Genomic DNA, 19773 nt, shown 5'->3' on the forward strand with positions numbered 1-19773 from the left:
TAAAGCATGATGGATTAGAAATGTTCAAATGGCTGGGTACCACAGGTAGAGCATCAACCTCTTAAACTGCTTGAGCTATAACACAGGTACTACCTGATGGTGCTCTGTGTAGACTAATTATAGATGGTAACTTTTGAAATAATAGTGAAAACTGGGAAATAGAGAAATTTTGCCTGCTTGTTTGGCTGCATAGCCATAACTCAAAAGAGATTTTTTTTGTATTTTTCTTTTTCATTGAGCAGCCTGAAACTAACTGCTTTGTAATCTTCTGGGAAGAATTTAGAGTCTTGGTAGGGAAATACTCTGAGCCAAACAATCTATATTTCTTCAGAAATGTCCACAACAGATCAGTCAATTCTGCAGTAGCACTTTGTTATAAGAAAAAATAACCTTTTTTCCTGGCCTTTGTACAGATAGGCTGTAGCATGTGGTTTTACATAGAGATTTTATACTTACAGTTAAAACTTTAGTAATCAGTATTTATATTGGTAAATAGTTGGATGTTTGCTGTTCTGAAACTGGTAGAGCTCATCAATAACTATGTTCAAGCAATATTAGTTTGAAAAAGGGTTTTCCTTTTGCTATGTATCGTATGTTAAGGAAATTATTTTAGAATGGGATTAAGGAATGTGGTATCTATGTATAAAATGGCTCATTATTACAGTCAGTAAATGAAAGTGCTTCAGAATAATCCCCTATTTTCAGGGGTGTAAAATTCTACTTTACACGCTTACTCTGCAGTTTACATTCTGAACAGAGAAACTTGTGCTTTTTTTGCCTTTTTTTTTTTTTGTTAGCTTCTGAGAAAAATATGGCAATTGCCTTTGTTTACCTGTAAGTGCTCTACAACTTTTTTTCCCCATTTGCCCATTAATGTTTTTTCTTAATGGTTCTGATGCTGCTTCTGTTTGGGGACTTTTACAACAGTTAGAATAGGAGAACTGCAAAATTGTGCAGAAAATTCCAATCAGGACCTGCTTTAAATTCCACTGAAACTGAAGTCTTTCACCAAGAAAAACCTGAACATGCTTGCAGTCAGCTGTGAAGACCAGTTGTAACCATGAAGAAATTCACAGTTTCTTATTAACAAAAAGCCTTAAGGTAGATCATTAAAGTAGTATGGGTGTTAGGGACAACGACAAAAAGCAGAGAAGCTCAGTTATAAACTAAATATTGAATGCCTGTTTTGCTTTCTGGTTTGGAAGTGTTTAAGTGCAAAATCTTGGTGTTGTATTGGATCTTCTATTCTGACATTTGTGTGAAACAAGTGAAATACAATTTTGCACTTAAAGAACTGGACTTACAGCTTGCTTATGCCTATTAAAAAAAAAATCCTGAACAGTCTGCCCTTTAATTTATGTAAATTTGTTCTTGAATAGTTGTGACCACAGAGTCACAGGCTTTAGCTCTCAGTTTTGCAATGTTGGGATTTAGCTACAGCTTGACGCTTAGGTTTTACTACTACATGTTCAAACAGTTTTGTCATCTATACCGATTTTTTTTTTTTGTCAGCACTGTGAAAGATGTATTGACCTCCCTCAGCTTCAGTACCTTCAAAGGGCTGTCCTAATGTTCTTATGTTCTTAAGTTTTCTTAATGACTTTTGACACTGCTTCTCTCAAAAAGGTTTAGAGTAAAATAGAAAAATCTGGAAGGGCAGGGCAGGGAAAGACTTCTGCTTATTTCACACTTCCCTTTCCCCAGGATACATACAAGTAGAGTGTGCATGCAGTTGCTGGTTTTGCAGAGCCAGATGACATCCTTTTTTTCTTCCTCCTAGAAGCAGAGACTGTGGAAAATGAAATTTTCATTCATACCTTCTCATCTTAACTGCCTTTCTGTTCTTGGATAAATACAATATGGTGAATGACTGCTCCTGTTGACCTGCTAAGAGACGTGCCTCCAAAAGGGATGTAGCATGTAGAATCATTGAAAATCTTGAATTCAAATGAAAATTGTAGTACTGCTCCTTCCTCAGTTGAGGCATAAGGTACTCCCTAAGCACTCTGCCTTGCTCACTGACCACCTGAACCAGTTAGTGTGGTAGCTGTAGCATGACATCACTATGCAGAAACTGGAAGGTAGATGGTGAGCAGAGCAAAGGCTTGGAAAGGGGAGCAGGATAAACAGTCAGTCCCTTCAGTTGTGATTTTGCAGAGTAAATTGCGCTAGTCCTTTAAGGCTAACCCTATGTTGTTTTTAATGCTGTCATCCCTGGGGTTTTAGTCCCTGGTATGAGCTGGCCTGCCTTGTTTCCCCTGTAGGCAAGTGTGTGGGGGAATGTTCTGGTAGTGCTACGTAACCTGGAAAAAGTTGATGCAGGACAACTGACAACATCCATCTTAAAACTACTGGCTGCTTCTGCTTTCAACCTTCAGCTGCTGCCAGAAGGGCTAATGAGGATTGTTAATCGTGTGTTGTGAGATGCCATTTGAAGCAGCTAAATTTCTAGATAAAAGTCAGGCTGTAAAGCTCAGTGTAGGAAGGTCACAGCTGCCTCGTGCAGCTTTACACCCGTCCCTGGGCAGCTGTCTGGCTGGAGTCTGAGCCAGAGGGATCTTTGGTCAGGTGAGGTCATTCCTTGTAGCTGCCGAATGATGCTAGGCTCGGGAGGAGACTCCAAAGGCTGAGCAACAGCTCTTTGCTCAACAACACTGCGTGGCACGCGGCATGGTGTTCACCATGGTCTGATGGGGAAGGAGCTGCAGTGCAGGAATCCCTCCCCGCCTGCAGCCTTCCTTCCTCCACCCCTATGGCCTGTGGGGAAAAACAGCGTGGCAGTGTGACAGGCTTAAGGGTAACACAGGGACACAGGCTCCGGCTGGGGAAATGCTTTGATCTCAGTATTCCCTAACATAGGAGTGGCTGGCTAGCTTTTTTTTTAAAGCTACATTGAAGGGCTGTGGAAACCTCATATATTCTTAAATTTCAGGGACAAGCTGAGTAGGTGGGGAGCTGCTAGCATGTTGTGCTGTACTGTGACTTTTTCCTTGAAGCCAAAAGCTTCCATCTGTTGTATTTACCACACATTAAACTGGTTCCACAAGAAATGCACTGTCACTTAATGCAAGGGCCGGTGCTGAAGGCAGGAGACAGACGTGCCTTGGGCTGGTATGTTGTTAATCTATTCCAAGAACAAAGGGGAAGGTTTTCCTGTAGATGCTGACTCTCCTCCCAAGTCCTTAAAGCGTGATGCTTTTCTGCTTGTCCCAATCTTGTTCCCCTCACACCTGTGGACTACCAGGCGTCTGGTCCTGGTAGTTCTAGTCTCATATGACTTATTTCAAGACCAAGGATGCCAAGACCTTTTTAGCAATCTGTTTTCCCTGCCCTGATCTGGGAAGCACTGAATCACCCAAGCTGACAATTTAAATGGCAGGTGCTTACCCTCTTCTGGAAAATTCTGGTTAGGGCAATAGAAACATTTCTGAGAATGGGGAGGAAAAGGTAATTAATAACTCTGAGGGAGCTGTATTTAATATAGCAAATTTCATCTCAAGTATTCAGTAAGAAGCTGGTAGAGTTCAATAATGGGCAGCTGTAATAACAGACACCATTACCAGACATGTTCCATATGCCTTACTCACAGGGTTATAATGACACCAATTTGCTTAAACATCCAAGTGTGGTGCCAGAGAATTTATAGCTTGTCTAGTTACCATGACGATTCAAAGTTCACAATGTGTTATCTTCAGCTTGTTGGCTTTGCTCTTACCTTTGGCTTCTTGGTTTGTTTGGGTTTTTGTTTTTCCTCCTTGCTCCCACTGTGGTTCACGTAACTAGCATTTACTTTAGCCATTTTTAAATTATGTTTAAAAAAAGGAGTGGGGAGAGGTGTGGGTCTTCATTGTAGTGCCAATTAATGTTTACTGAGAGTGAAATTAGACTGCATCTGAGTTTGCCTTTGGTATGTTACTGAAATAGGATTAATAGAGAAACAGGAGTTTAGAGAATTTAACTGAAGGATGTTAGCTGTGCCACCATTGTTAAAGATTTGGAAGGAGACAAACACTTGATGGAGAGAGGCAGGCTGAGTTGTAATCCTGTTCTGCCTGACCCTGTGGTACCTAAGGAAAAGAGCAGGGCAAGCCTCCTTCTCCCTTGTGTCCTCCCGGCTCAGAAGAGCTGAGACTGGTGTGATCTTTCCTTCTTGTGTCTCCTTTCGGCTGCTGTTGAAGATGATGTTTGGCAAGGCAGGCCTTTGATCTGACACAGCACAACTGGCTTTGTGTTGTTGACCCTGATGGGATTTTACTATGTACTTAAGAACAGGACCCAAAAAGGCAAGGCGAAGTGATCCCTGTTGAATTCAGTAGGTGTAAATGAGCCTTTAAAAATTTACCGCTCCTCCAGTGGAGTAGTGCAAACCCTTTGCCTCTCTTAGGTTCGGTGACTTAGAGTAGCCATACTGTCTTCCTGGAACAGCTTTACAGCATGCTTCCCTCAAGTTATAGGTCCTTAGGATGTGCTGCTACTTGTCCTCTTGCCTTGTCTGACCCTTCCCTGCATTAAGTTGTTAGAGGAGGGCTTGAAAAAGGCAGAACTCAAACAAGAAACTAAACTCAACCCCCTACTTCCTGCTTTTGTTCAGTGCCAGAAGCACAGCAGGAAGCATTTTCCTGCAGGAGACCAGGCCTACTGGTTTTCCTTACTTTGCTCTGTGCTGCTGTCTTCCTGTTGGGATGGAGTGGATTGGGAAACAATTAGTTCCCTCACACTGTGAAAAGAAATCTAATCCTCCAGCAACAGGAGAGCAGTGACCTGTGTATTGCACTCCTAAAGTTGAATTATGGCAGATTTTGGATGCTGTACTTGTGAAATTATTTATGTGAAAGTGATTACTGCATTATTTAGTGCATATTTATTCTTCTCACATGCAGCCTTAGCAGCACCTCACATAACATTTTCAGTGATCTTACAGCCATCTCTCCTATGAGCCCTGCCCACAACCACGGGGTCTCCTGCCAGACTTGTGGAGCTTCTTTCTACCTTGTTCCCCAGAAGGTCTGATCTTGATTTTTGTGGCAGGTCAGGAAGCTGTATGAAAGCAGCTGTACTGGGCCAGACCAAAGATTTATTCAGCCAAATGTCATATCCCAGTAGCTACCAAAACCAGACACCCCTAAGAGAGTCAGAGCACGCAAATTAAGATATTTATCACACGGAGCTTACAAACTGCTTTTGCTGGTGTAGTTTCCATGAATTTAGTATCCTTCAGTGGATTCCCTTTGATGGAAATGCCCATTCTCCTCTTAAATTCATGTCAGCCTTTAGTATCCATAATGCCCTCTGGTCAGAACTTCAAATTTCAACTAGGTGTTGAGCTATCTGCCCCCACCCTTAATTCCACTCCTAGTGTTAACAGTCAGCTCACAGCCCAGATGAGCACCTCTGTCAAGCTCATTACTTTTAACTTGCCCATTTGGTAGTTCACCTGTTTCTACATCTGGTATTGTAAGCTCTTTTGCAGCTCTTCACAGACAGTCCTGGTCCCCTGAATTTTTGTATGATCAGCAACATCTATCACCACACTGCTCAACAGGCTAACCCTTACGTCACATCTCAAAAGACAGCTCTTCTACTTGGATAAATACTGTAAATGTGCACAAGTGGGGATTCTTTGTTGTGTACCAGAAAGCCACAGGATTTCCTAGTGGCTTCAGTGTAAAAACCAAGTTCTAAAGCTCAAGGGGCAGGAGGCCTCACAACTCCATCCAGGATGACAAGAAAGCCAGAAATCACTTCGTAGCCAAGTCTGGCACCACTTCCTGAATGTTTCTTAAACAACTAAATTTAACCAGTTAATATGATTATTGCCATCAGAATGCCTTTGTCTGTTACTGCTTTAATGGCTACCTCACTCATACCTCTTCCTTGAAATGAGTGTTCCTAAACACAAGGGAACATACAAAGTAAGTATTCTGAGAAGAACCAGCTTCACCCAAAGGACTGCCGATATTAATGCCTTCACCACCTGTGTTCCTGGAAAGCAGCATGTCAAAAGCTGCAGCAGCAGAACAAGAACAAGCCTTTATATTCAATATTTTTTTAATTAAGAAATCATTCACATGAGGAAGCATACAGACCATGGTTTGTGACAAACGCTGTGTTACAGTGCTTTCTGCTACAAAGATCATTTACAGCATTCAGTTATGTGTACGTATCTGCCCATGGGCTGTGTACACCAAGTCTGATACATACACCACCATAATTTCACAATTCAATCAGCTACATGTGCCAATTGAATTTATTGATGAATTCAGAATTCACTTCAATCCGAACATGAATTTATATATTAAAGCAAATCTCTAAATTCCCCTGTTGTAGAATAACTCTGTTTCTTCTGTAGATGTCAGAATTTCCGGTTCAAGGTCTGCTCGCTTTATCTGCAATGTATAGAGAACAGGAATCACCACCACCATATTGTGGTAAGTATAAGTTAAATTCTTTTTACTGCATTGAACTGGGCACAAACTGAAATATTGCGTCCACAAGCAAGACTGCATGGGATTTTGGGTTCTTTGTTTATTTGGGTTTGAGGGTTTTTTTGTTGTTGTTTTGGGGCTTGCTTTTTTTTTTTTCCTTCTCTGACATCTTCTATATAGAAGCTCAGGGACAAGGGAAGAAATAAGTTTTACTTAAAATTACAGGTACTCCCAAGATCTAAATAGAGCATTAGTGATGTTATCTCCATTCACTACAGAGTCATTTAGGTTGGAAAAGACCTTTAAGATCATCAAGCCCAACCATAAATACATTTGGGTGACTCACCCAGGAGAACTTCTGGGAACTGGGAAGCTCAAAGGGAAGCAACCAGTCATACTTCAGTACATAATTTCTCACAAGTCCCCTTAGTTTACCCTTGTTGCCATAAGAGATTAAGAAATCTAGAAAAAGAGATTGCAGTGCCAGAAAGTTTAGGCAAATAAAAGAAACCACTAAAAACGGCAAGAGCCCAGTCTGTGAATTTCTGAGAATATTCACACACTGCTGATAAGGGAGAGGAAATAAATGCAGAAAGGAACCCCAGGCTCCTGTCTCACTTGGCTTTCTTCAAAGCCCAAGGTTCAAGGGCTACATCCTCCATGTAAAACCGACCAGGATGGCATACCTTCCCAGGGAACAGATTACACTTCACAGTTCAGCAAAGCAGGCTGAGGAGATGTCGCATGTGGGTTGGTATATCTCTGTGATGAGCTCATGCTGACTTTGTGTGAAAGAAAAAATTCTCGTCTACATCCTTCCTTTCTCCAGCGGGACTGAAAACAGTGCTGGAAAAACCTTGCTTTTGATGTCTAAGACTGCTCTCCTGACCTTGCTGCTTCAGGCTTTTGTGAAAATCTGATACATCTACACTGAAGTGTAAATATAACACATAATGCAGCCTAGACCTAGAAAGTCCTGTAGGCCTCTGCCTAGTACATGGGCCTTCACAAGCAGCCTCACCACTGCCTGTTTTAGATGCATAGCCATGTTAAACCTAGTGTTTTTCTTCTGTGTAGCCTTAAGACTGCTGGAATGATTTCTGGAATGACTATTTAATATAAAAATAAGCCTAAATCAATTCATATGAAAGGACTTACCTTCCCACACTGCGGGAACATACTAAGTGAGACTGGCAGCATCCCTGTTAGTACTGACGTAATCATAACCATTCTCACTGAAGCCAAAGCACGTGGAGTTTTAACAAGTTTTGCTCTGTCCAAGACATTGAAGAAGTAAATCAGTTTGGGCTCAAAAAATAATACAACAGTGAGACAAAGAGCATTAGCTACTCTTTTAATGGTTAAAATTGCACTGAAATTAGTAGTAACCTGGGCTTATGAATCCTAAAGGAGTTTCCTTACTTTATTTCTTACATTCTTACTCCTAGCTTCCTGTTCTTTCCCCTTATTTTCTATTTAGCTGCAGCATTTTCCAAGCCCAAGATTAAGAAAATAAGCAGCAAGATCAAAGTGACAAAAGAAGGTGCATTAGTGCTTTAAAGTGCCTCAATTTTTCTTGCATTACCCTCTTTCCTTTCAGATTTAGTTCCTCCTGGTAATCCTACTTTGCATTGTGCAAAAATTTATTACATATTTAAAATTTTATCTTACATCTGCATTTATGTCTTCTGGTAACAGAAGTCGGTTAAACTGACTAAAAAAGGAGAATAGGGAATTGATTTAGGCGATACCAAATTACATGACATAGATGATCCCTACCAAAAGCTCGGGACAGGGTAAGAATTTTCTCATAAAGCATACAATGAATGCTTCTTATGATACAAGGTTTTTAAATGCAAAAGCAAGAACACGTTTTTAAATATATGGAAAACTATTTGTAAATTGGGATCCAGTTTTAGTTTCAGTTGCAAATTCAAGTGCCATATCACCTCTTCAGAAATAACAAATCTAAGCTAGGCTAAGCACTGTGAACAACCCTGACACCAAACACTGGGACTCGAATCAAGCTAGGGAACCCAGGTGCTGGAAAACAGCCTGTCAGGAGAGCATAAACATTTCCTGCGGGGGAGCAGAGAGGAAGCCTTCATAGTTTTTACACAACTTCCTGCAAACCCTCAAAGCATGGATGTGGCCCTAACCAGATTCATTTACTTATCTAAATAAATCACTGTAGCTCAACAGAAACTTCCCAGATAATCACTTCTACCGAGGCAAGTAATACTGCAAACCCAAGAAAAAATTGGCAAGTGGTAACAGGCAGGTTGAAAACCAGAATACACACTGACCAGGCACCCCCAGCCCTTCTGCAGTACCTCCTACCTTTCCACAAAGTATGTGAGCACAGATGGCAGGGAGAACGTTGTCCCAAACAAGACTGCTCTGGACAATGCTGTTTCTTTAACGGCCTCCAGGGAGAGAGAAAAATAAATGTTGTTAAGAGCAGTGTTTTATGCAGCTTTGAATGCTGCATGCTTCTGTGAGCACTTTTATACTCTGGAGTTTCAAGCAACAGATTAATGAGGGATAAAAAACATTTGTTAGAGGAATTCTTTCTTAAATGGAAACTGAACTCCTACAAGTGGCAAATATTCCACTTATGACTAAGAAATACCTTAAAAGGGAGGTGAAGCTACTGATGTCATATCAAGTTTTCCTACCATGATGATAATTTTGCTGAGGCTTGCTTTTTTTAAGTTGTGCTGAACTTCTTCCAAATGGTTATACCTTCTGGGCATCCTGACTACCCTGTGTTAAATCTGAAGTTCTCTCTCCAGCTGTCCACAAATCTTTATGCTCATATCTAGCTGTTTCTTCCACTCCAGACACCAGCATAGAAAAGGAGGGTCACTGATAGCAAGTGAAATATGACTCTGCTGTAGTTCCTGTGCCAGGCTCTGCAGTGAATGCTGGTAAGCAAAGCAAGGAGCAAATACAGAGTCAGCACCTGGAGCCCACGGATAAAATGACCCTGACAGACACAGCCTTTAAATAATATTCCCACTATAAGAAGGTGCATGTGATATGTACAATTACAGGGCTTTTCTCCAAGCTGTTCCATAAGAAGAAGGTCCAAGAGCCTTGTCTCCTTCTGAGGTGACCAGAGAAAGCAGAAATGCCTGCTCTGGTGTCTCAGTGGCTCAACTCTGGCACTCAGTAATATTGGTCTGGGGAGGCTCCCAACCCCTGCGGACACAAGGGTTGTACAACCTGGTTCCTAAGATCTAGTCCAAGCCTACCCAAAGATTCAGCACCTGATCTGCTATTACCTCTTTTCAATATATCTAACCATCTACTCTCAGAATCACATCCAGCTCTTAGCAGGGAATGAAAGGCAAGTCAAGAGACCTCCACCCCCTTGCCTACCTTCTTACCAGCCTTCTGCGATACTCCTACAACCTTGCCGTTCCTGTCCATCACTTCAATTCCATTCTCAAATTCCGGGCTTCTCACTGTTGCCACAGTAAACGCAGTCATCAAGCCTGCACAGTTAAAGAGGATATTTGCTTTTAAAGATTAAAAAAACCCCTATCTCAATAGTAAAATTCATTATTAGGTGCATTTTCCACTTCCAGTTCAACAGTTCACAACTGAATAACCTGGCAGCTGAAGACAACTGCCCCATAAAAATCTCTTTGGAATCTCACTGTTTCAGGAGCTTAAGCAAGATTTTAAGGCCCCAATCCTAAAAGGTGCTTTGTCATTATGGACTCAGAGCTTTCAATCACTGCCATCCAGCTCAAATCACGAGTACTTTGTTCTTAAGAGAAAACAGAGGGATTTGTGTTGTAGGTAGGTTTTGTACTGGTCAGTGCAAAATCCAGCACAGAAGAAAAGATCCTGAAGGGAACAGACTTCCAGTGAAGGCTGCATCTCTGATTTGAAAGGGAAGGTGCCAGGGGGAACACTGGCTCTAATATGTTCCATTATGGCACTTGTCTGCCCAGCTGTGTGTCCGGTACGAGTGACAGTGCTTCAGCTGGATCCTAGATGAGAATGTTTCAGTCTCCTCCAGACACAGTTTTAAAAGGTACCTGAAAATATCCACATCACAGTCTGCCACTAAAAAAACCAAGCCTAAACCACTAGCACTTAGAAAGACGATATCAAATGGGAGTTAGTAATCTAGCTGGTTTTTTCCTTTCTCTTTTCTAGACCGAGGTGTAGGTATAACAGGGTATAGTCTGGCAAACTGACCTTGCTTGAAGTAGTAGATTTGTCTTTTTATTAGTTTTTGGCAAGGCTGTTCAATAAAGACATCAGTGTAACAGATAGATAATACTTTTCAAATGCTGGACTGATATTTATCAATTACCTGCAGGGTTTTTTCTACATTTAAGAAAACGGAAGCACATTTTAACACCTGCTCCAAGGAAAACAAGTCAGAAAGCTCTAATGCAGGTCCTCAGATCTGGGTAGTTATCTCGCATAACTTGGAACAGAAGAGATGACATGTTTTAATTTTACCAGTTTCCCCTAGGAAAGGCCAGAAGTTTCTTTAATGACATTAAAAAAACAGTTAATGACATCAAGTAAACTTGTCCTAGTGCAACAAGGAGCTATGCCAATGCACACCTAGACCTGTGTCACACTCTGGTATCATGTATGTGCCAAACAAGGTCATGTCAGTTCTGGTGCTACTGCCCTCCTGGTCCATCCTGGCAGTCTATATGATTTTGGGTATAAATGTGCAAGCCAAAGAAAAATACCAACTGCATCCCTGGATATCTTTGAAGAAATAGTTGCATGTCAGGCATACAAAGGTCAGAAGAGTACTCTGCAGCTCTAAAACTAAAAACCAGCAAGAATCAGAGGTCAGCTACACACATCAGTGAGCGTTTACTCTCACATCGAAAGGACAGTACCCAGCAAAAGCAGTCAGAGAGGAAAGCTAGGAAACAGTAAGACCACACCTGTGCAACGGCAAGGAAATTCTAGTCACATGGGGGTAGCAAATGGCCCTCAGACCAACTGCATGATGTACAGTTTCTTTTTACTCACCAAGAAGGGGAGCTGGTACAAGTTTTCTGACGATGAGCTGCGTTAAGGGACTCTTCAATGTGTAACGATTCATGAAGATATGAGGAACAGCCTAAGACATTGGAAGAAAACAGGCACCCTCTTTTTAAAAAAAAATGTGCAGCATTTCAGTAGTGCAACAGGTTAGGAAAATTAATCTGTGACTTAGTAAATAGCTGCCATCTATAAAAATAAACAAATGCCTTGTTTTAACATTCCAACAAAATACACGTTCTCTAGTTAAGGTGTTTGTAATCACTCTTAGGTAAGAATACAACATATGATTAAAAAAAAAAAAGCATTAAACATTATTACACAGAGGACAGCAGCAATGTGAATACAAAGACAGAAAAAGGAAAACAATTACCTCTGACTAATATTCTTTGAACATCCGTCCAACTGCCTTATGTCATATACTGCTCTCTCCCTCAAACAGGAAACCAGGTTTACTTGTGTATTTGTTCCTACTTCTCTACTGTTTAAGCCCAATCCTATATTCCCATAATACACTTGCAGGAAGTTTCACTTTGGAATAAATGGCCAGGACACCAGCTAGTGCTCAGAGCCTCCCTTGGAGGACAAAGGGGATAAACTCCCACATTCACCTAACGGGCCTAGTTGCCCCCCCAGACCACTGCAAGTCCTGGGCACTGCTGGTCCAACTGTTTTGCCTAGTGGACAGGGGTGAAAGTCCCTCTAATAAAAGCAGGAACAATCATATTTTTCTGCCAGAAGGTTAGTAGATATCACTGTTTAGTGTGGAGAGTGAAAAAATGCTTAGAGGGGCATCTACACTTGCAATGAGTGTCATGAGGATACCAGAGCCCATTCTGATGTAGCAAACTCCAGAAACCTCAAGTTCTTATTCCAGCGCAGCACAGAGCTAGCTAGGTAGCCCTCAGCTACCTAGCCCTCCTGGAAGGCTAACCCACCTGCCTTCAGTGCAGTATTTTCATGGCTATGCTGTTCCTGGCTTCTGAGCTAACTCTATCCAGTACAGACACCTCTAGATTTTACCACTTGTTTATAGCGAGACCAATCTTCCACAGTACCACATCAAAAGTCAACTATAACCACCCAGTGGGTTACTCTGTGTTTGTAAACCCTGGCCATTTGTTGTCACTAACCATTTCCTAAGCTTGCAGAATATTAAAGAAAAGGACAGAAGAGGAAGTTAAGCAAGGCACTGGCCGATAGATGATTAGGAAAATTCTTATTGTGAACAGTTCTGGGGCAAGACATCAGAATAGAGCATAGACCACAATCCTGAACGGTATCCGGCGGTGTGATTATCTCAGCGCCTACTCCTTCTCAGGAGAGCTTATTAGGAAAGCAATCATTGAGCAAATACATACACCAATACACGCTGCATAGGAAATTGCTCCCAAGCCACACAAGATCTGCTTTTCTTGAAGCGAGTAGTCCTAAGACAGACAGAAGAAACACACTACATAAGTACCTTTGTAAAACACTTGTAAATCATGTTCAGAACGGTCTTCTGCAATTAAGATGATTTCAAAAATAAAAATCAACACATACTTCAACCTTTGGGGTACCATTTCCATTGCATAGGGTGAATCCTGTGGTATATGTGTGAAACACGAACTGCAGAAACAAGAGATTACAAGAAAACTGAATTTGGGATTGAGACTAGAAGACGCATAAATGTAGAAAGAAAGAGGCAATTACCTGACAAAAAAAAGTTTGCTTTGCGTGGAGCTGCAGAGATGAAGTAATAACCTAAGAGGAAAACCCCACAAGAAAATTAGGTTTGATCAGTCTGTAAGTTTTTGGTGAGCGGTGGTTGGCTACAGCATGAAAAGAACTGCTGTTGCTATTTGCAGCAGTGTCAAAGGCTCCAGTCAGCACCCAAAACCATTTACCTTGATTCTAGGCTAACAGACTTTCTTGCTACAGATGTGACATACTCACTCTATTCAACATAAAACACAGAGACACAGTGATTAAAACACTATGTGCAAGAATATTTGAGCAAGATGCTTTCTGACCCAAACTAAAATCTGCATTTTTACCCAAGAAGCTTAAATAGATGCACATAAAAGAACTAAGGTAATAAAAATGTAATTAAAGAAGTGAACGAGAAATGGTCAGATTGTACAGCAGGGGTACAAATACTAGATCTAACTGATCTAAGATCAAAGATTTTAATAGTTACTTCCCAACTCCTTCTCAAATTCAGACAGTGAGTAGGAACTTCAGTTTTAATAAACTGCAGCCTTTTTTGAGGTCTGACCTACCAAGCTGAAGGTGTGGAGAAGAACAGAGTCAATCAAGGTAGGGCAAATGCTGAATAAGAGGAGGGCAGGGAATGTCCAAAGCCTTAAAGAAGGATCAGTAATTCATATAATATTAGTGGATCAACTACCTTTATTATTAATGCAGCGCTGAATCTAGCCACATCTATGGAAGAGCATTAAGCTGTAAATATCAAAAGGAAATACTTCTGTTCATTTTGTTACTGTTCTTTATAATAAAAATCTTGATGGCTGTTAAATTAATTCTTTCTACTAGTGCCACGTAAGTCCATGCTGTAATCAGAACAATGTACCTCAATATGTATACTCACAGGCCAAAACCAAAGACAAACACATCTAAATTAATAAACAAGCATATAATTACAGCTATAAATGATATGAAACAAAATGGTGCAACTTTTGAGCCCCATAACAAGAGTTTATTTTTTAATCTTTTGTAATTTCTTGAAAATACCATTTCTTACTTGCAAATGCACAATGTATGTAAGAAAAAAATCACATTCTGAGTCTGAAACACAGAATGCAAGGCTCTGAGTCCTTCCTACTGTAGTTCCATTTTTTTGAGGTTAAACAGACCAAAACCAGGCCTTGCTCTCAATGCTGAGTGAATTTCACATTGCATCAGAAGGCTGACCTTCAGACGTGAATGATCTCTCTGAATACTGCTGAAGGAAGCTAGCTAGCAGGTTTGGACTTCCAATGGGACTCCTTAAGGGCTCGATTTCTAGGTTTCTCGGTACTCCTCATAAAACAGATACCACTTTAAAAAACTCGTGCTGAAAATACAACAGAGAAGCCTAAAACCTTCTATTCCCTTCCTCCAACCCATGCCTTAAGAAAAATGTAAGCCCTGCAGTACACTGCCATCTTTCATGATTACTCACCAATGGAAGAGATAAGGGCAGGAAGGCTGAAAAGAAAGAAAACTATTTCAGTCAAAGTAACTGCTGTGAGTCTAGATGGATGGGTTTGAGCAGAAAGTTCCTCTAACTTCCCCCTTCTAGGTTCAGCTCTAAGTAAAACACTGCCCACAGAAAACCACCATCACCATGGACTTCAGTTCTAACCTTTGCCTCTGGTTGCTCATTCAGGAAGCCAGAATACCTGGTCATAGCTCATAGCCAAAAGGAGCCCTTGTGAACTCCACTCAATGTGGCTACTCGGAAATGATACAGCTGAGTTTCGAAGGGAAATTCAACACTATAAAAAAAAAGAGAGCTGCCACAGCTCTAAGTGATTACACAAGACAACAAGTAAACAGCCCAAGTATGGTTGTATCTGATTAACAATCTGTGCTGTCTTGGCTCCCTAAACAACACCCCAAGCAGACTTAATCTGCCACCACAGCAAGTAAATTCATACAGTAGCCACATCCATCAAGTAGCTCACATAGACTGTTTCATACGTGGAGGGATTTTGGAACCCATTCTGCAGTGACAAGAAACAGATTGGTCAGACGATTTCCATCTAGATGAGCAGATAAACTGTGGGAAAAATTGCTCAACAGGACCACAGGAATAAATAAATCTTCAACAGATATGACAATGCAACTAACAGGCTACTTGCTTTTCTATATGGAGAAGAGTATTGCTGGAGTATCACAGCAGTTATTTACTATAAGCTATTTCCCTTTGATGCTTCAGTCACATACATAAAACTTCTCTTAAGGCAACTTACCTGGAGGTCTAAACACAACAGGAATTATTTGGTCTGTATCAGGATGTACACTGGACTGAAAAGAAAAAAAGAAAAACCAACAACAGTAGAAAAGGCAAATTAGACCAGCTTTGCGATACTTGAATAAGAAGGAAAAAAAAAATCTAAATATTTTGTAAACTTACCAGGCTTAGCAGGAAGGCTTTTTTTGTCTAAACAATTTGAAAATTAGGTTAGTAGTCAGGTTTCAGAAGAGACTGAGTAAAATCTTTTTTCTGAATTTCCCCCCCTCCCCAATAACTTACTTTATGTAAAGTGCTATATATGTATACATCCCTTTAATTTTTTTCCCGTCAAATTTCTCTCCACATACTCCTTGTTGAATATAACTTACATCCCATGTGCTGTGTAACAGCACCAAAGCACACACTACAGCAGAACAGAAAGTTAATCTAAAAAAGTTAAGCTAGAAACAGAACATGCCTAAACACTTATGTTAAGACTTAGCTTTTCTGAAATCACAGAAGTTTTTATTTCTCCCTTCAGACTTCGACACACAAGGTACTAAATGCAAAAGGAAGAGCTGAGCCCATAGTGTGTCAAAAGAAAGACTCCTTTTAATGAAGCAAGGGTTCAGCATTACTTCCAGCAATCCTTTGAGTAGATTTCCCACCCAAGTACTGCTGCTGTTCATTTTATGAGATGTGGAACCAAACCAACCTGTCCTCTGTATGGTGATGCCACATCTAAGATTGAAAATGAGCTCGTTAAGCATTTGGTGTATTTATCACCTACCAGTATCATCCCAGCTGAGGACAGACAAGCTTAGAGCAATGATTCCTAGAGTGATCTAAGAACTTCCTTTAACCTCAGCTATATGATACATGGCCTCGCATTCTTCAGGATGATAATACTGCAATTTAAGTCAGTAGTAATCCAAAGAAATTCCTACTAGATTCATAGATCAGAAAAAACTCTGTAGTAATGTATCTGAAGCTCAGTATTCAGTCTACTAGCTCTTATGTTAATATCAACCACCTCGGCCATGAAAAGACACCCCTCCATTTTCCATAAACTGCACTCCAAAATACCTGATCATTCTGTACAGGCTCACTTAGGGTCTTCCCACTGTTTTGTATGAATAACCTGCTGCTTCTTATTTCATCCTATAGTTGAGAAAAAAAAAACCCACCAAAACAAACAGAAAAAATAATTCAGATTTCAATATTCTGAAGTGTAATATATCACTTATAAAACACTCTAAATACAAACCTACAGTGTCAAGCTAATAACACACCTGCCCCTCACCAGAGCGGTGAAAGCAAGAATACACCTAGAGACACAACCAATTCACCATCATAGAAACTTTTAGATTAGTCAGGCTCCCTTGGTCCCTTTAAGTATTAATCCTACAACCCAATACACAAATGCACTGGAAATTTAAGCATAGGCAAAATCTCACTGAATTCAAGAGTGTTAATCTTGTACTCAGAGTTACCCATGTGCGCTGGCAAACTCAAAGATTTGCTGCCAGAGCAACCATCTGATATCCCCACAGGCACCTAGATGACTATTTGAAAACAAAATTCCAAACCAGACTTTTAAAATTACCAGAAATGAGTCACAACATCACTAGATGTTCCTGGATGTTCACAAATGTGTGATCAAGTTCTAGATTGTACACTTTTCCTTTAAACTCGGCTTAAGCTTTTAATTACAGAAAACAGGTACACTTAAACAAAGAGAGTAAAACTGTAATGTCATGTAGGTATCCACAGTCTACATAAAAAACAGCCTTTCAGGAGAATTTATGGGATGATTTGACTTTTCTTCAACAGGTACACCTCTGTTTGCAACAGTGTATATTAATTCAAGATGTGAACTAATTCCAGATCTCCAAATCCCTGAACGTAATATAAAATTTTCTTGTTTGCATTTACAGATATATAAAGCACATTTACTAAATTGTATTTGTACATGTAAATATATAGAGATGTGTATTCATACCATATACACATATATATAGATGAATACACAAAACGCAGTAACTCTGCAGGTGACAACGGAATATCTCATGTACACACATTTTGACAGTGGTTTTTTTGCTTTAATGGAGCTTTCCCCTCAAAAAAAAAATCAACAAAAATTCCTTTAACATACTGACCAACCAGCCAACTCTCATACAACATGCTGTGCTTTTTCCTCTGTCACCCCAGACAAAACAGTACAGAAGCAGACTGACAGAAAAGCACATCTTTCTCAGAGGCTTGCTGTCATGACAGTTCCTGAAATTCAGAAGCTACGCTTTATGACCAACAATGTCTCTAGCATCACACTTTCAATAATTAATGTTAAAATTGTAGTAATTGTTCTCTGGCATAACAAGAGCCTACAGATCCGTTGTGCTCCCTCTGAGGGAGTTAGCTGCAGTATATTAATTTCAGTATAGCCACTTGGAAGGGAACTGGAGCCCCATGGGCTTTGGGTGATGCTGCAGGGCCAGAAGGGGCACGCGGCGTGGCCGGCCGAGATCCTGGGTGCCTGCGGTGCCGCCGGGCGATGCCATCCCGTGCCGGGCTGCCGCAGCTCCCCGTGCGCCCAGCTCCTCGCTTGTCTCCCTTGTCTTTGGGGCCTTCTGAACTGGGCTAACTCAACTGCTGGCACGGCAGCCATGGTCCGAACAGGCCTGCTGAAATGGTGGCGGCCAGAAATGCCCTGTTTCGTGTAATTATACATAAAAACACATACACGCATATGTCTGTCTCCCATATATATATATGTGTATATATGTATGTATTTAGCTTTTCCCCAGTTGCCATGTAATGCTGTTACTTCACACCTCAGCAGAGCCATGGTCTGTAAGGCCACCAGACAGCAGCCCCGGTGGCAGAAGCCCCGGAGCCCGGGGGGTGCCCGGTCCCCTCGGTGGGAGCCCCGGAGCCCGGGGGTTGGGGGGGTGCCCGGCCCCCCGGCGCCCCGCACCCCTGTCCCTCTCGTCCCTCCCGTCACCACGGCCGCGGCTCGGCACTCAGAGGCGGCCAGGCCGAGGCACGGTACTCACGGAGGACTTGAAGAGCAGCAGGGGGTCCAAGACATCCACCCAGAGAAGAAACCTCTGGAAAAAAGACTGCCGGAGACCCGAGTCAGGGAAGCGTTATTTCGGGGGCGGGCAAGCAGCCCGCCCGAGCCCCGTACCGTACCGCCCCGTCCCAGCCCCTCCGGTTCGCGCGGCCCCTCACCTGCCCCTCCGCCCTCCAGAACCGCAGGTTGGGGTCCATGAGGCCGCGGCACCGGAAAGGCGCCGCCGGGGGACGGTCCGGCCGCTGCACGCTCCGCCCGGGCACGGTGCCGCAGCGCCACGATCCCGCCCGGCCGCGGCTCCCGCGGGGTGCGCCTGGGGCGTGCGCGGCCTTCCGGCCCCGAGGGGCTCCCGCTGCCGCGGAGGAGGCGGGCAGGGACGGAGGGAGCCGGCGGGAGGCAGCTGTCGGCTGGGCCGGGGGCGGCGGGGAGCGGTTCCGGTTTCGGAAAGACCCGATCGCCTTTTCCCCTCCCAGCAGTTTCCCCCTGCACGGAGCCAAGGAGCAGGGCTGCGGGGACCCCCTGCGGCCTCCACACTGGCTTACAGTGACTGAGGGAAGCGAAGGGCCGGGCTGGATGGGGCTGCGAGCGGCCTGGTCTGGTGGCAGGTGTCCCGGCCCGTGGCAGGGGGTGGAGCGGGATGCTCTTTAAGGTCCCTTCCAACCCGAACCGCTCTGTGATTCTAGAGAGCTGGGCAGAGAGGAACCTGATTAAGTTCCACAGAGGCCAGTGTAGGGTCCTGCCCCTGGGGAGGGACAGCCCCAGGCACCAGCACAGGCTGGGGCTGGCCTGCTGGGGGACAGCTCTGCGGGGACGGGACTGGGGGTTCTGGGGGGCAGCAAGTTGCCCGTGAGCCAGCAGTGGCCCTGTGGCCAAGGAGGCCAGTGGGACCCTGGGGGGCATGAGGAAGAACATGGCCAGCAGGTGGAGGGAGGTGATCCTCCCCCTCTGCTCTGCCCTGCTGAGGCCGCCCCTGGAGTGCTGGGTCCATACTGGGCTCCCCAGTTCGGGAGAGGCGGGGAACTGCTGGGGAGGGGCCAGCGGAGGGTACCAAGATGGTGAGGGGACTGGAGCATCCCCCGTATGAGGAAAGGCTGAGGGGCTGGGGCTGCTTAGCCTGGAGAAGAGAAGGCTGAGGGGAGCTCATCGATGCCTACAAACATCTCAAGGGCGAGTGCCAAGAGGATGGGGCCAGGCTCCTTTCAGTGGTGCCCAGTGACGGGACAAGGGGCCACGGGCACAGACTGCAGCACAAGAAGTTCCTGTTGAATATGAGGAAGAACAGCTTTACCTGGAGGGTG

The 19773-nt window shown here is 43.0% G+C and overlaps 1 protein-coding gene across 1 annotated transcript; it reads right to left on the minus strand.

The window, feature by feature from the left end:
* Positions 1-6030: 6030 nt before the first annotated feature.
* Positions 6031-19188, minus strand: SFXN4 (sideroflexin 4). The gene is made up of 14 exons (XM_080401262.1): positions 18634-19188; positions 18456-18521; positions 16486-16560; positions 15580-15606; positions 15416-15470; positions 14623-14648; positions 13152-13202; positions 13002-13067; positions 12818-12886; positions 11445-11535; positions 9810-9925; positions 8766-8851; positions 7584-7698; positions 6031-6386 (listed from the first exon to the last, which is right to left on the minus strand). Exons 1-14 carry the CDS (start codon positions 18670-18672, stop codon positions 6309-6311), a joined length of 960 nt encoding a protein of 319 aa, XP_080257388.1. The 5' UTR covers positions 18673-19188; the 3' UTR covers positions 6031-6308.
* Positions 19189-19773: the final 585 nt, after the last annotated feature.

The sequence above is a fragment of the Falco punctatus genome, assembly GCF_963210335.1.
Source record: "Falco punctatus genome assembly, chromosome: 9".
In the NCBI taxonomy this organism is placed as follows: Eukaryota; Metazoa; Chordata; class Aves; order Falconiformes; family Falconidae; genus Falco; species Falco punctatus.

What these genes read in the sequence shown, in the direction of transcription:
- SFXN4 (XM_080401262.1), bottom strand. Translation starts at nt 18,672, where the DNA reads ATGGACCCCAACCTGCGGTTCTGGAGGGCGGAGGGGCAG. An exon ending in TGCTGCTCTTCAAGTCCTCC is followed by an intron (nt 16,561 to 18,455) that starts GTGAGTACCGTG and finishes TCTCAACTATAG; the next exon opens with GATGAAATAAGAAGCAGCAG. An exon ending in AGCCTGTACAGAATGATCAG is followed by an intron (nt 15,607 to 16,485) that starts GTATTTTGGAGT and finishes CAAATTGTTTAG; the next exon opens with ACAAAAAAAGCCTTCCTGCT.